At 46.3% G+C, this 17,666-nt stretch overlaps 2 protein-coding genes across 2 annotated transcripts in view; one reads left to right on the top strand and one right to left on the bottom strand.

The window, feature by feature from the left end:
• The window catches only part of coro7 (coronin 7), a 66,554-nt gene that overhangs the window by 35,221 nt on the left and 13,667 nt on the right, over nucleotides 1-17,666 (top strand). The window lies entirely within an intron of this gene.
• Nucleotides 530-16,060, bottom strand: vasnb (vasorin b). The gene is made up of 2 exons (XM_028986034.1): nucleotides 15,861-16,060; nucleotides 530-4,906 (listed from the first exon to the last, which is right to left on the bottom strand). Exon 2 carries the CDS (start codon nucleotides 4,879-4,881, stop codon nucleotides 2,875-2,877), a length of 2,007 nt encoding a protein of 668 aa, XP_028841867.1. The 5' UTR covers nucleotides 4,882-4,906; nucleotides 15,861-16,060; the 3' UTR covers nucleotides 530-2,874.

The raw sequence follows: 17,666 nt of genomic DNA on the forward strand, positions 1-17,666 counted from the left end.
GTGATAACTGCTGGCGGCCACAATGGAGGAGTGATACTTGGCTCTGATGCTCTCTGACTCTAAACCTGCACACCCATTCGTTTTCTCCCGCCCCCTTCTGTGCGTTAGGGTGTTTGTGAGACCCGTGCCGGTTTCAGAGTGCACAGCTGACCTGACTGCACATGCTTTTTTTTAGGGTTACCATTTGCAGGTGAAGGTTATCTCTACATTTCGTCTCACTGTGGGGCACCATGACAGCAAAATAGTCTTATGTGATGTGAATTTGGTTGTTTTCAGTTTCATTTCTTCCATTACCATAATTGAATATGGAATGCATGAAGATTGTTATTGAGTTACATTGAGTCACAGTTGTTATTGTTTGTACAGCAAATTTCGTGCAAATGTTTTGTACATCATTTTACCACTTAGCTTGATTATAGATATTGCTATTTAAAGAAATCAAGGATTGTAAATTAACCATGACGATGATGGCTGGGTCGCTTTGTGAACTTACATTCTATATACTGTCTGGAAAGAATATAAGAGATCATTTCATTCATTCTTTTTATTGTTGTTTTTCATTGTTATTATCATTGGCTTCATCATTGCCATACAAATATTTACAAATGATCAAAAAGGACAGATTATTAAAAACAAAGAATAAAAAAAGCTTCCCAAAATAAACAGGGAAATTTAAAGAGAAATAAAAATATTCCGGAATTTCCTCCCGGTCTGTTCCAGTTAGATTGCTATTTTTCTTCCCTCAGCTGCTGAGTGGATGTGTGTGTGTGTGTGTGTGTGTGTGTGTGTGGTAACTTTTGTGTCAGTGTCAACATTGGTTGTGTGTATCATTGCAAATGCATGTATAGTGATGTCATCTCATCACAGAGGTGAGACCTGCTTCCCCTGTATATTAACACCCTTAACTGTGTGTGTTTGTGTGTCTACAGTTTTCTCCCCATTTACTGTAAAGACCTCCTCTTGTTTTTTTGAGACAGCTCAGTAAGGTTTTTTATGCACTGTGTGTGTGTGTGTGTGTGTGTATGTGCGTGTGTGTGAGAGAAAAGGCACATTTTAATGTGTTACAACACCCACTGAAGATACAAAGTGGGTATTAATGATAACATTAATGAGATTGTCTGGGTATCTGTGTATTAGAGAGAGATAGAGAGAGAGAGAGAGAGAGAGAGAGAGAATAAACACAGTTACATGTTACATCACAAAAAGCAGGTGTTAAAACCCAAGGAATGAAGTGTGACATACAGGTTTGCATTAGTCAAACAAGGGGCTGCACAATTTAAATAGCTGCAATGAACCTGTGGAGGTACTCATTCATGTGAGTTAATCTGTATTTCCTCTGGAGTGAAAGAGAGACTGACCTCAGGTCAGATCTGACCTAACTATTTTACGGACTGGCATCCAGAGGGTTGTGCATTAAGAGAAAAAAAAAAAGTCAACGGATGGTGCATAATTACCGAAATCATATTGCTGAGCTGCTCTGGGATCAGATTTCCTTTCTAAACACTGACCTCAGTCATGCACCAGACTGATCTTAGATCAGCAAGTCTGGGTGGAGGGAGTGAACGGAGCAGATCTGTTCAGTGGATAAAGAGGGGGAAGCTCAAGTAAACGTTAACCCCTTAAGTGCAAAGAGAGGATTTTTTTCCGTTTAATTTTAGGGCCTACTGTGAATATTCATTTAGCAGAACACTGCGTTTGTTGTGACAATTTTGTAATTAATCTGCTGAAACGTATAAACTATTACGGGTGGTGTAGATCTTAATAATAATAATAATACAAACTGCAGTGGAATTGGAAGTCGTTTCTTTTCATTTGTTCAAATTATAATGGACTTTAAGATTTGTATCATGTATTCAGAGCTGCTGCTGGCTCTGTCTGAACTGCCCTCCATTTACACTCACTCCTGGAAAATATAGCTGCCAGTGCGGCCCAGAAAACGGTGGCATTCCTTCCTCAACCAACATAATCTGCAAATAAAGCCTGCAAAGGAGACGATTCTATTTGTGCGTCTTTTACACGCGTGCTAGTGCAGTGGTGGCCAGCTATTTAAGGATGTTTTGGGGTCAGGGAGAAGCAGAAAATAGATGTGGGGTTTTTCGTTTAACAGTTGTCCCTCTGTAACTCTGTGTAACTTTGGCTGTGGGGGGTAGGGGAAGTCTTAGCTCTGCCGACGGTGGAGTGGGTCCTTAGACGCGGTGGTACAGGCTAGTTTTTTAATCTTCAAAGCATTTCATCCGGCAGAAGAGGGGGTTGGAGGGAGGAATTTGGTAACGTTCGCAGATTAGCAGGAAGAAAAAAACGTACAACAATAATAGCACAACAAAAAATAAAAAACTGTACAATCATGTAAAAAACAAAAATAATAACAGAATTTTAACTTCACACTGCATTAGAGACAGCATCTGCTGTCTTTGTCCTGCATGTCTGACCGTCCTCATCTTCATTTTGGTTGCTTAGCAGAATGTTTCACAGCTAATAGCCCCGCCTCCCATTGGAGGTGTGGCCTCGCGAGATGCTACAGTCATGTTTTGCGTCCGAATCTCGCATGCTTTGCCAAATCAAATGGCCCCCGTCAGAGCGCCACTCTGGCTCACTTTAAACTCTGACCTTTGACCTGGGGCGCTTCACAAGGAACACTGCAGGGCTCCGAAATCCAGGGAGATGAGCTTTGGAGTGTGTGCGTCAGGTGCACATCCGGGATTCCAAGCGTAATCCCATTTTACACCAGCCAGTGCCTGAATGTGAACAGGTCTTCAGCGGAAATTAAATATTTGCTTGCGTCTTTTGTTTATGCTCTTTGCATTCCTGATTGTAGCAGGCTAGGCCCCGAATCCACACTCGGGACCGGTGAGGGCGTGGCTGGGGCTCTGGGCGTCAGCAGTAGGATGGTTTTAATGTGGCCGTGTTGTTATTGGCTGTTTCCTGCATGAGGGGAATTTCATGCTCCAGTCCGCCATTCTGCACACTGTCCCCAATCTCGGCCTGCTTACTGAACGTGGCCGCGCTGTCCAGCCCCACCTTTACCCCGTCCAGTTCCTGCTCTGGCGTGTCCAACTGCAAGTGCCCTTCGGCGCGTTTCCTGTGCAGGTGGCAGGCCACGCCCATGGCAGTGGCGATGAGGACCAGCAGCAGCAGGAGCGCCACGGCCGGGCCCAGCATGGCAGTCGAAGGTGGCGTTATTCTGGCGTCGGCTGTGTTGTTTGGGTGGACGTGCCAATTTGTGTGAGCCTGGGTGCAAGAACTGTCCCTCCCGACAGCTTCCCCCAGTGGGCTGGCGCACACGTAGTACGTGCAGTTTGGCCGCAGGCCTCGCAGGGTGTACTCTTTGTAGGTTGCAGGCAAGTTGAGCTGCAGGGGCCGGCGGTCGGGCCCTGATAGGTTCTGATAGGTTAGGCGTATCCCTTGGATGAATGGCCGCGTCTCGATGTAGCGGTGCAGGTCGAGCTGGATGGTTGTGCTCGTTACCGAGCCTGGGCTGATGTCGGAGGTCTTCGACATGATGACGGTCGCCGAAGAGACGGGATCCAACTCCTCCGTGTTCTCGCAGTAGGTGCCTGAGGACTGCGGTGGGCAGGTGCACCCCAACTGGCCCTGCTGGTCAATCCAGCAGGTGCCACCATTCAAGCAGATTTTCGATGGGCAGAGTTCAGGTGGAACAGTTCGGGGTTTGAGAGTTGTTAGGGAAGGAAGGGGGTGACGAGGTCCATCTTTACCATTTGGCTCAGAGCCTTGACCAGGTTTTGGGATTCGGGGTTTGGGCGCGGTTGGGGCTACGGTTGAGTGGGTGGTGGCAGCTGTGAGCTGGGCTGTGGTGGTCTTCAACGGTCTAACAGTAACAGTGGTGGTGGGGGGGCAGCCAAAATCCCTGCGCTCGAGGCGCTCGAGGACCTTCCCTGCATTGAGTGGGGGGAAGTGGCAGCGCGTCTCCTCCGTCCGGTCCAGCGTGATCTGCTTGGCACGCAGCCACGTGGGGAACCAGCCCAGTGAGCACAAGCAGTTGAAGGGGTTCTCCGCCAACGTGAGCTTCCGCAGATTGAGAAGGTCTGCGAACCCCTCCGGCAGCCCCTGCAGACTCAGGTTGCTGATATCCAACTCTTGCAATTCTGTCAGCGGCTTCAGGTCCTTTGCCTGTAGTGGGCCGAGCTGATTTCCTGCCAGGCTGAGACGGATCAGACCCCGTGCCCTGTGCAGCACTTGGGGAAATGCGGTCAGCTGGTTGCTGGAGAGGTTGAGCTCGTGCAGGTTGACCAGGTTCCCCAGAAGTTCCTCATTGACAGTGCGCAGCCCCATGCCAGCCAGCTTCAGGCTCTCCAGGCTTGGCATCTGCAGGTCCTCTGGACCAGGGGGTGGCAGGTGGTTGAAGCTCAGGTCCAGGAGCACCAGCTTGGGCATCCGGAGTGCAGGGAGAGACGTCAGCTGGTTGCCCTGCAGTTTGAGTTCCAGGAGGTGGATGAGGCTGCTGAAGGCATCTGGGTGGATAGTCTGGATCTGGTTGCTGTACAGATACAGCCTCTCCAGTTGTACAAGCCCAAAGAAGCTATGCTGGGACACGTGTGTGATTTTGTTTCCGGACAGATCAAGGTTCCTTAGGGAGGACATCGACTGGAAGACACGGTCTGGAAGCTCAGACAGCTGGTTCTGACTCAGGTCCACCATCTCCAGCTTGTCCATTCCCGCAAAGTCTTCCTGCTTCAGGAGCAGAATGCCGTTCTGGAATACGTAGAGTTTCCTGGTGTACTGAGGCACCAGAGGCATTGTGGGGGCACGACGACTGGCGCAGAAGATGGAGTCCGACCTGCACTGGCAGTCCTTTGGACAGTCAGTGCACAGCACGGACACAGGTATGAGGAGGAGGAGCGGCACAGAGAGGACGGACCACATCCTGCTTCCAGAAGACCACAGAGGACTGCAGACAAAGAAAGGGAAAGGGTTAATGGCCATAGCAAACTTTTTGCATGATTAACATCAACTCTACACACTTTTAAGTCACATGATTTAGAGGGCAAGGTTAAACGCACAAAGACACACGCTCTTCAAGATAATTACGCTTGTGTACATACAAGCTTTCAGGGAGAAATGTGACCTCATAGCTAATGTCTGAGATGAAAAGGCCTGTGGGTTTTGTTCTTTCCCCTGCCTCTTTCATGTGGCGAGAGTGTGGCACTACCGGGTCTGGATGGGTCGATCAAAGTCAAATTCTTTGCATCTTCACAACTGTTATGCATGTTCTCTAAATGACATTTACAGCATTTATCAGACGCCCTTATCCAGAGCGACTTACAATCAGTAGTTACAGGGACAGTCCACCCCTGGAGACACTCAGGGTTAAGTGTCTTGCTCAGGGACACAATGGTAGTAAGTGGGGTTTGAACCTGGGGCTTCTGGTTCACAGGCGAGTGTGTTACCCACTAGGCTACTACCACCTTTTCTACAATGCATCGCTACTAAAAGTTACATCCAATGGAAACACGGTGATGCATGTATTGATATGCGCACATTGAAAAGGTCTCAGCGGTCTTTAGCTGGTATTATGTAGTCCATCTTCATGGTCAATGTAGGAATTACGGTATTGGCCTAAATCAAATTTTTTTCCGTCTAGACAGAATTTCAATACTGGAAGATGTTGCTAAATACAACATTTGGTAATTAGAGTTTCAATTGTGTATTATTATGTATTAGTAACAAACATTAATAATAAACTTCATGGACAGGTTCTTTTGCGGTGCAATTTATTGTTTTGTGCACGATAACATTTTAGGGGTATTGTGTTGGTTGATGTTACATTCCATTATGCAATACAGTCCTCCTCCACCCTGCTTCCCTCCTTTGGGCAGCACGGCTACAGGAACATTTTGGAGGGGGAAAAAACACACTGTGTGTTTGATGGTTCCGGGAACTTAAACATGCCAGTTAGCCTAAAACACACACACACACACACACACACACACACAGACTCACACAGAGATTCATGCAGAGGTGGAACGTACACACAGCATCTTTTTCCTGTGCGAGAGTTTCTCCAGATCAGATTTACGCTCAGATTCCTTCAACCCCCCACCCCCAGTTCTCCTTCACTCGAGAATTTAAAACAGAGAGTAAAAATATACGGGGGAGTGAGCTGGAGCCACCCCCTTCTTCAGTTGTCTGAAGGGTGGTTGTTTAGAACAACCCCTCAAGACTTTTAAAGCCTTTACCTGCAGTTATGTACGTTACCTTCGTATATATGAATATATACGTCCCCATAAAAAATAGGTCACACACACTACAGGCCAGACATATGACCCCAATGTAAGTGACTGGTTACTGAAGTGTATGCGTACGTTCCACCTCTGCATGACTCTCTCTGTAAGTGTGTGTGTGTGTGTGTATTAGGCTAACAAGCATGTTTAAGTTCCAGGCTGGAACCATCACACACACCTACCCACAGTGTTAACAGCATACACCGTAAGTATAATTGAATAGAATAATGAATAAATCAGTATTCATGTATAGTTTAATGTATATATACATTAGTGCTTCTGGATACATTGATATTTCTAAAGGTTTCTTGTAATTGAATCTTGAAAAAGCATATTATTTGTGGTGTAGTGTATGCATGTTTCTGTGTGAAAGTGTGTGTGTGTGTGTGTGTACAGATGACTGCCAGTACACTCTCAGGGTGCTGCATATGAGTGGGTGGGATTGTGGGTTTGACGCACCAATGAGACGCAGTTTAGGCACACAAAGGCTATAAAACAGTGAGGGAGCTGTTCCAATTTTCCCAAACTCTTATTTTATCCTTGTCTATCCCACTCATTCACACACAGCGTGGGGGACTAACAGGAGTGTAATCGCTGCCGAATCGCTGGAAATCTTTCCACCCTGACTTCGTGTGGCCCTGAATGCGGGACCGGGGTGAAGGAAATGGTTGCTAAATGGCTGTAGGCTTTAGCAAAGTTGGAAGGACGACCTTTTATTGGATGAGAAGCTGCCTTTAAAACGTGAGTAATGAGAGAAGCTCACCACGCTAATGAGGTGGGAAGCCTGGGAGAAAAGTGTCCAGCACGTTCCAGTAACATTTAGATAACATTTAGATATGGGTGGTAAACAGCTGTACTACACAAGGTCGCGGCCTGTTGCTTTGGTAAGGTCACGCGTAACAGAGGTCAGAGATCAGGCCATCTCTACGATGCAGCGTGGGAACACACCACAGGCACACCGACCTCACATAAACCACACACCTTCACATGAAATCCCACATTCAGAACAAGGGCGATCACCAGAGAATGTGCCCATATAAGCGCATCCCGAAATAATAAATCAAAGGTTTTCATTTAGTGAAAGTGAAGTGATTTGTCATTGCACAGCGCACGGTGACACAATGAAATGTGTCCTCTGTATTCAACCATCACCCTGAGCAGCATGTGGGGACGGTGCTTTTGCTCAGTTGCACCTCAGTGGTGCTGACTGGTGATTTGGGGATTCGAACCGGCAACCTTCTGATAACGTGGCCTCTTCCTTAACCGCTAGGCCACCACTGCCCCCACCTTTATTTAAAATGAATGATTAATCTGGAAACATTAAAGCTTTACAAATCATATATGGTGATTTCAGTTCCCATAATTCAAAACCAAGTGGTCCTTTCACGTTTTTGAGATGCAGTATTTTAGCAATGACAAACATCATCTTCGGGGACATTCAGCGTAAAAAAAATAAAAAGTTTTTAAAAATAATTTACTTTAGATTATTTTAAGGGGTTTTAATATAATAAATAGATTTTAGGCTGTTATTTATATGCAGGGACAACACCCTACTTTATTACAAAGCATTCCCCACAAAATTGTTATGCACAATGGTGTGAGTGTGTTTAATTTCATTGCGACTTATTCTTGGAAAATTTGATTAGCGTGAGGAAATTGGCGGGATCAGAGGGATCAGATAAAACCAGTGTCTCCCTCCCTCCATCCAACCATCTCGCTCTCTCTTCATCTCTTTGTCCGGCCCGCCCAGCTGAACTGTCTCTGAGCGAGGTGCTGACGGGGGGGGGGGGGGGGGGTTTACGCAGCGGGATTAACTCAGGAGCGCTTCTCAAGAGGTGGAGGGTGGCGGCGGGGGAGAGAATGTGTCGGGCGAGCGCGGAGACGCCTGTCATTCCTTTAAAGTGCTCTTCACTGGCTGCTCTTCAGGCATTTAATTTCCGCCCTCCTGACCCACACTCTCTGTATCTCTCTCCCTGTACATCCTTTGTTTGGACATTCTTCCTGCTTGTCGCAGCTGTATTTGAACTGGTTAAAACGTCCATTGGCCAGAATTTTGATTGGTTTGATTTTGATAGGCATTTCTGAACTAAGCATGCTATACTAAGTAGTCGCGACAGTTAAATGTGTTGTGTGCATTTTTGAATGATTTTGGGCAGAAAAAAAATGACGTATCTGGCAACACTGAGCATTTTAATGTACAGAGCCGGAGAACGTGTCTCCACCCCTTTTCAAAAACCAGCATCACAGCTTGTTATGTAGCTTTAACTGGTGTATTATGTGTAAGGCGGAGGGTTACGTTTCAGCAGGTGCTGATGAAGGTGGCCTTTCTCTCTCCTTCCCTCTCAGTCTTCTTTTTTTGGGGTGGGGTGGGGGGGTGGATGGATTAGGGGAAGGAAAATGAAAAGAAGTGTGGGCGAGTTGTGGGGAGAGGTAGAGAGAGAGGGATGGGGGAGAGAAAGGAATGTCCCTGTCAGCAGTTGTGGAGAGGTGAGGAGGCTAGGCTGAGGAGACGCTCAGCAAGAGTCCCAAAAAGTCAAGGGCCTTCAAGCATGTGTGTGTGTGTGTGAGTGTGTGTGTGAGTGAGTTCATAGAAAAGCCCTGAGCTGTTTTTTTTTTCTTTCAGAGGGGAGAGGTTTAAAATCACAACGCTCCACTGGGGAAGCTTATTCACTGAGGCAAAATGCATCTCCTATAGCAAGCCTACAGCCAATCACATGACTGCACAGAGCTTACAGCCAGTTACATCACCCCAAAACAAACATTCGGCCAATCACATGAAGGAGACCATTCATAATGTTGATGTAAGATGCTAGAAGTGAGGAAAGTAAATTGAAAGCAAACTTCTAGCTATTCCCATCCCACATAATATACCATAATGGGGCACAAAATCACAACAAAGGACTTCTGAAAACGTGTAGCCGTCGTCAGCCAATCACAGCCATCGGTCAAGGGTGACAGTGCACCTCACTTTGGGGCCACATGCTTCCTCGAGGTCACCGCCAAGTCATAACACAAGACATGGAACACGTAACGAGCAATTTGGTGTAAAGAAAAACACGAGCAATTTTTTCAGTTTGGTTACTAGGGAAACGTTGTAAAAGTTAAAAGTTAAAAGTTGTAACATCAATGAAACGCATCACACTGCTTTGGCCTTGCAGCTGAACCCAAATCAGAGACAAGAGCGATTCGTTCTGAACAAACACAAACACGCACAGGCACAGGTAGAGTGGGGTCTGATTACACACACACACACACACACACACATGCACTGGAGTGTCAAGTGCTCACTGTCGCCCGGGGCAGGCGAAACCTGAAGCTACAGGAGTGTGTGAGCAACATGCAGAACTCGTGCCAAATGCACACACACACACACACACACACACACACACACACACATACACACACACACACAGTGACCGGCACTTAAGACACATAAAGTGAGATAAGAGTACGGAGGATGTGTGAGGAACCACAGATGCACTACTCCTGATCTGTGTGTGTTTAATCAGCAGTGTAAGAAATGATGTGCTCTTTTTCTCTGGCTTCTGCCAAAGGGTTAAAGGTCACCAAAGTTACAGTGCTGATGGTTCACTCCCTCTTCTAGCCAAAAACAAAGCCTGCTGCATCACACATATACACACACACACATACACACACAGCAGTGTGACTTTATCCATACTTGTAGAAGTACATGTCTGAACACTACTATCTGTTAATACTGCAGAGAATGACAAGAATTCCAACACTGGCACACACACACACTTACACACACAGTTTCCCTTTACCTCCATTGGTCTGCAAACATTTCAGTTGTGTATGTGTGTACATTTTGAGGCGCAAGTGTATTTGTGCGCGAGTGTATGTTCGTTCCTCATTCTCATCCCCAAGAGGTCCAACAGAACTACCTGTTTTTCAGGCTGTGTTACCGTTTGGTATTTTTCACCATTCAGTAACCCTAAGGCCATTTACCTTTTACACACACACACACACACATACACACACATACTCAGTCACACAAATACAGTCACACAGGAAAGTCAAACACAATGAATGTTCAGGTAACTCATCCAGAGCAGAAGAATACTCTATTGATTCAGTTGTTTGGTAACAGGGGTGCCAACGGAAATGCCTATGGTGCTGTCAAATGTCGGTTTCAGTTCAACACACATGCACACACACGGGCACATGCAACGTCACTGTCAATCAAAAAATTGTTGTGTAAAAGACACGGGAAGGAACAAGGCGCTCCGTGTCTTCCACTGATCCTTTTTTTATTCAGGCTGCATCGCTGTTGAAGGTGCGATGTATTGTCATACAATGTTAATTAAGGGACATCTTTTTTCAGTCCCTCCAGGATTTTTCATTGTTGCACATAAATTGTGGCAACTTTTGTAAACAACAAATTGTGGGAAAGGTTTATAAAGTTTATTGGAGATCAAAGGCATTTTGTTGAGAGGAGATTAATAATGCCTTAACTATTAATACCAGCAGCTCCCAATCTGTAGCATCAACAGTAATGCTCATTTCCCATGAAGCTTTGCATGCCTCCATCGCTGATGGCGTGATCATCAACATACCCGAAGCCCTCATCCGTTGACTTAGCCCAACAATTCTCTATTAATATAATTCATGTTTATGAAGTCTGCCGTGCAACCGGCCGTCAACTCAACTCGATCGGCGTGTTTGGCAGTGATGTGTGGAGATGTCCTGTTTCGAGTGGATGTGACTGGGCTGCTCCCGCCTCTCACCAGGCTGCCAGATCTGCGGTGTTTGTACAGGCTGACCTGATGCTGCTACGGTGCAGGGTGCAAACGTCCAAACAGGCAACGAGACATGACTTCTTGTTAATGTGGTGGGAGGAGAGGGCTAGTAGCCCAGAGGGTAACACACTCGCATATGAAGCAGTAGACCACTTACTACCATTGTGTCCCTGAGCAAGACACTTAACCCTGAGTGTCTCCTGGGGGGACTGTCCCTGTGACTACTGACTGTAAGTCGCTCTGGATATGGGTGTCTGATAAAAGCAGAACAAATAAATGGAGGAGGCTATTTTTTTTTTTAGAGATTGACACCCCGATATCACACTTTATCTGCCATAAACTAAATACAACTTTTCTCACAGCAATGTTTACGTAGAGAAAATGTCTGGTTTGTTCGCCGCGTAAAGGACGAGAATGTGGTTGGTTATTACTCAGTCACAGCACCGCAGCACTGGCATATTTGCAGAATGATGTTGTTAAACAGCCGGGTTTCGATGACATCAAGGGCAAACGTTTGATATTGTTTGCTTCAAAGACACTCGGTTGATTGTGAGTGGCTCGACTTGTTAAATACAGGCATTTATCAGATCACGATTAATCCTGACGTTCAGGCAGGTATCACATAAGGAAGCACCTCTAAAGTAATCTGCTTGATTCGGAAGGTGCAAATGAGTTCAAGCTAACTTAATATAAAGGGCCTGCAGATTTGATATCGCCCCCTTATGGTCTCCAGTAGTTATTATTCCACACTACAGTAAACAGAAGGCCAGACAGTAGCATGTAATTTAAATTATGACAAATGGATAGTGATGGCCAGCAATACATTACTGATTCAACAGTCTATAGATTTCAATACTTTACGACATTCTAAACAAATAGAACATAATCTGGTGTCATGCTCATAAATGAATGAAACTTCTATGCTGATTTATAAAAGAAATATTTTGTTTATTTTGTATCACTAACATCTTACACAACAACACACACACACACACACACACACACACACACACACACAGGCTCTTTCATGTTCTGGGGTGGCAGTAAATTGCTGATCTCACTAACTGTCTCATAAATGCCCCGCAGGTTTGGCACACACTCACCTTTAAATCCAAACCTATAACTGTGTGTTACGTTCGTATTCTAAACTGTATTCTAATGTATTCGTGACAACGTAACAAGATAACCTCAGTAATCGCAGAGGAACAAGAGGTTCAGCAAAGATTGGTACAGTGAAGGAATTATTTGCCGCCAGACATTTTTAAATAAACACTCAGCCTGCCTCCATGTTTCGCAGCCCACACATGTTACACACCATCACCATCACTCACACACACACACACACACACACACACACACACACACACACACACACACACACTGTCTGCAGTGAGCCAGAGAAAGTGGAGGGCAGCTATCTCGGCGTAGCGCGCGTGTGTTTATGGGGGCTTGCGGTTGACAACTGTATTCAGCATGTGGGATTCAAGGCTCTGTCATCTCACTCGCTCACGCCGGTGACCAATCAGAGCACTCCGACGGGGAGCTGGACTCGCTACGGCACGGAGAGATTGATGCTCCTGCCTCTCTGTCTCCCCAGCCCTCTCTGAAAGCCCAGATCAGAGACGCGTTCGTAAACATCAGGCTGTGTGTGGAATTCCTGGAGAATTCCTACACACGCACACACACTTCTCGGGTCCATTTATATTCTAGCTCTTTGCTGAAATGTTGAATAGACCCATAACTTGTCATTTCTATACGTTTGTCTGGTGTGTGTGTGTGTGGTATTAGCTCTGACAGCTTTTTTTTTACTACTGTTATTACAAAGCTCAGCAGTGGGATTATCAGCCTCTGACATGGGCCCCTAACACACACACACACACACACACAAAGTTTTTCTCTATACTGAATGTCTGAATGTGTGTGTGTGTGTGTGTGTGTGTGTGTGCGTCTCTGTATTTGGGTGAGAGAGATCTGCCTTGGGCCTGTTTGTCAGAATTCCCCTCTCTCTTTCATAAAGTCACTGGTGTGTTTGTGTGTGTGTGTGTGTGGTCGAGTGAATGTGTTTGTGTTGTTGCTCATGGGTGTGTTAATCACCCTCACTCACCGACACACACAGAACAGCATTTATACTAAGAAGTGTGTAAATGAGGGCCGAAGGGTGCGTGTCTGTGTGTGTGCTGAAGTTAATTGTTAATTTTTATCCCCGGTGTCGGTCGAGGTCCTTCCACTGGTCATTTACCGCCCCAGTGAAGGACTTGACCTCGTGTTGGGTTCAGGGACGCGACGGCGCAAGCTGCATGCGTGTATGTACACATATGTCCTGAGTGTGTGTGTGTGTGTGTGTGTGTGTGTGTGTGTGTGTGCCACCGGTTCAAGGCCCATTTCTTAATTGCAGCCCAGGCAGGGGGTAATTACTGCCTTCCGATTAAAAGTCATTTTTCTTTTTTCCCCACTCCACCGAAACATGGCAATTTGCGGTGATGCTGGGATGTGTGTGTGTCCGTGTGTGTGTGTGTGTGTGTGTGGTTCTCCACTTTTTTCCTTCTGTCCCTCTCCCTTCCACCGAGGGACATTACACGCTGGACGGAGCGCCATTTTTCTAATGTTTGGCATCTTGGCCGGCTGAGGCAGCAGTTTGGTAGAATTACAACCAGCCAGAAATTTCCTGAGCACTTTTACGTTCGTTTATAAAACCCTCGTGTGAGTAGAAATGTTTGTAACACTCAGCACAACACAATAACTTCATTTTTTGGTTCTTTTTAAGAGCATGTAAACATATTGAACTAATCCGTCCAATGTCAGCCTCTTTTTTTGTGTTGCAGTCAGTTTGCATGTTTGGGTTTTATAACAAATATAAAAAAAAATAAAAATAGCAAAGTACTAACAAGCGAATCATGTAATCAGCAAGCAAGTTATGTCTTGAATGCAGCTGGATCCAAGGACACGCAAAAGATTTTGGAAGTGTGTGCATCTCCGAATGCTGAGGAAGAAGGGATGGGTAGAAGTAAGGAGGGAGCCCACAGCTATTTGGAGACAAAGCTGAAGCCAGAGCGCTGAAGTCACAGCATGTGTGTGTGTGTGTGTGTGTGTGTTTTGAAGTGGTCTTTTTGAACGCATCTCCGGGCCGCGCTCGTCTCTGGTTCTCAGGCTGGTCAGGGATGGGCGCCGCGCTCGCTGGGTCAGCACAAACTATGCGGGCCTTTGAAGCCTGGGGCTCTATTTAAGCGCTCTTCCCACAACATGTGCTCCCGTCTGGGGTTCGGACACCTGGAGAAGATGCTGCGGAGGAACGTTTCTTGACTGAGGATACACACACACGCACACATACATTTATTTCCAGCTCTATCTGGTCTCTTAGCCTGCTGCGTGACTGTGCGTCTCTCTCTCTCTCTCTCTTTTTGATTTGGAACGAAAACCTCACAGAGGCCAAGAAGCCTGACACCTTACAACCAGCACAGAGCACATGACAGGGTGACCGTGTGTGTGTGTATGTGTGTGTGTTGTGAGATAGTGTAGAGAATCAGGTGAATGTTTTTGAAAATTATGTGTCATCTTCTATGAAGTTAGCAACACGTGACATTTCAGTGGGACTGAGGACTTCTTTATGCTTGCCACAGCGACATTTCAAGATTGTAAAAATACAATGTGCGCTCTTTTTATATTTAGGTATTGTCACATGACAGGAACTGTATAAAACTAATCGGTCCCAGTGTGCTGGAGTGTGTGTGTGTGTGTGTGTGTGTACAGGTACATGTGCTGATGAAATCTCTGACGAAGGATGTGTTCCCTGCACACTGCCCGGTTTTGTCGGTGACATTTAAGTGGCCCTGACCAGGTGTTTCTGTGGTAATAACGTGTGAGTGCAGGGGGCCACTAAAGCCCCTCTGACAGACTGACAGCTTATTAACGAGAGCTTCAGGACAGACAGCCAGACATTAAACCTGCCCCCTTTCCCGCTTTCTGCCTGCGTTCGGGGGTTATTATGTATATATATGAACACGTGGAGTTATGTACTTAACAAAAAAAGGGGAAATAACTTAAAACATGTTTTATATTCTAGTTTCTTTGCTCTGATTACTGCTTTGCACGCTCTTGGCATTCTCTCGATGAGCTTCAAGAGGTCGTCACCTGAAATGCTTCTCCAACAGTCTTGAAGGAGTTCCCAGAGGTGTTTAGCACTTGTTGGTCCAGCTCACCCCAAACCATCTGGATTGGGTTCAGGTCCGGTGACTGTGGAGGCCAGGTCTCCACTTTTTGTTAAGTACATAACTCCACATGTGTTCATTCATAGTTTTCATGCCCTCAGTGAGAATCTACCAACGTAAATGGTCACGAAAATAAAGAAAGCACTCTGAATGCGAAGGTGTGTCCAAACTATTGGCCTGTACTGTATATATATGTATATTGTAACGTAATCAGTCGTTGCTGAATTACCTGTCTAATCTCCTTTGCACTAGGCGGTCCGGTGTACCGGGGACGCGGTGGTCCCACCGGGGGGGTTCCCGGGCTCCGGTACTCACCTTGGACGCGTATTTACCGCTGCGTAACTCGCGCGTTTCGGTTTTTCAGTTCAGTTTGGTTTAAAAAAAAAAAAAAAAAAAAAAATCGGAATATTTCCAGAAACGTGAAGGTTGTCGAGCTGCGCGTCGTTCTTTTAAGCGAAGCGATCCTGCAGCGATGAATATTTTACATTTTTATCTACTGGGGTGAAACTTTGCAGCATTATTGCATTTAGTTTATGATGTGGCGTGTGCGCGACGCGACGTGACTTTTTAAATATGTATGTGTGTGTGTGTATATATATATATATATATATATTGTTGGTGTAAGACCTCACACATCACACACACCTCACACTCACCGGTCAGTAGTGTGTGTGTGTCTGTCGACGTCAGCACCGGTCCGCTGCTGGCTTCTCTGTCTCTTCTGTCCCCTCCAAAAAAAAAAAAAATCGAACGAAAACTCCGTCCGCTTCTCCTCCTCTCCAGCAGCCGGTCACATGCGCCTTCAGCGCGGTTCTGACGCGGAGAGACGCCGCGACACGACTGCTGACTGACCCGCGGAACTCCAGTCCGGACTGAAGCAGAGACGGGAGGAGGAGGCGGGGAGAGAGAGAGAGAGAGAGAGAGAGAGAGGTGGGGAGAGAGAGAGAGAGACAGAGGTGGGGAGAGAGAGGGAGGTGGAGAGAGAGAGGGAGAGGGACAGAGAGGTGGGGAGAGAGGGGTGGAGAGAGAGAGGGAGAGGTGGAGAGAGGGAGGTGGAGAGAGAGAGGTAGAGAGTGAGATAGAGAGGTGGAGAGAGAGGTAGAGTGAGAGAGAGAGGTGGAGAGAGAGGGAGAGCTGGAGAGGTGGTGGAGAGAGAGTGAGAGAGAGAGAGGTGGAGAGAGAGGTAGAGTGAGAGAGAGAGGTAGAGAGAGAGAGGGAGAAACAGGAGGAGGAGGCGGAGAGAGAGGTGGAGCGACAGACGCGTCTCAACCCACCAGACTGGTAGCCCAGCGAGGAGACTGCAGTGAGACAGATCTTCACTAGTCACCCTCTCCACCCGGACACAAACCGACCATACGTGTCTGCACGAAATTATGCACAATCCATATTAACACCATCATCCAGAACTGTATAATCTGCAGTTAAACTGCATCCATAAATGTTTACACCTCCAGTCAAAAAATTTCATTTAAGGCTCCTGAATTTTGCTACATTATAGAACCTGCAGACAGCGGACAATGAAACACGTGAGGTTATGTAATGAACAAACAACCGAACACAACGAAACAAGGTAAAATGTTGAAGATTTGACGTCTCTCCAAAGCAGGCAGCTTTTGCTGTGATGCCAGCACTTCACGCTCGTGTCTTCTCTCCACCACCCTAAGTAAGACAACAGGGAACGGTCTCCAACGTGACGGTCCATGCTCTCATCATCCACTCATCTTAATCGGCCTCTCATCAAGCGGCTTTAGACCATGAGAATTGTGAGCAAAGCAGCCACGAAGGTAAAAAAAAAAGAGGCAACTCATCCAACATACTTCACTTTCTCCTGGTACGTGCAAATACTAAAAATGTTTCTTGCATTGGATTCTTCAAAATGGCTCCGACTTAATCTCCATAACCGGCCACAGAGTTAGTCCGTCACGGGTAGTCATGCTCGGCGTGTGACCCCCACTTTCTATAGATAATTATACCCCATTTAATGGCACGAGGAATATTGTTGGCTGGTTGTCAGGGTGAGCCCAGTGACCCTGGACACCAGGTTAAATTTGTGGTTTTTGTCTCTTCAGAACCTAAAAGAAAGGGACAGTTTTGGACGAACTGCAGCGTTTAAAATGAAACTCCAGCGGTGTTTGGACGCAGAAAAACGTCTACGTGTCTGGCAGAGTTTGGGAAGCTTGAGATCAGGAGCCTCTGGAGAAGGTTCGGGAACTGGTCTTTTCGTGCCTTTGATACGATTACGAAAAGTGCATATTACTTGCGAAGTGTATGACGCTGAAAAAAAAAGAGGCTCTTGGACCCTGTCCCATGGTGAAATAATGAAACGCTGTCCGAGAGTGCCAACGAAGAATAATGGACGCGATAGTCACGCCTGGGTTCAATCCGTAAACCCGGACGGAGCCCTCCTCGCTCACTTTTTTTTAATTATTAAAACTATTTTTCCCCCCCTCACCCTTCAATTT

This window comes from Denticeps clupeoides, chromosome 7 (assembly GCF_900700375.1).
Source record: "Denticeps clupeoides chromosome 7, fDenClu1.1, whole genome shotgun sequence".
NCBI classification, from domain to species: Eukaryota; Metazoa; Chordata; class Actinopteri; order Clupeiformes; family Denticipitidae; genus Denticeps; species Denticeps clupeoides.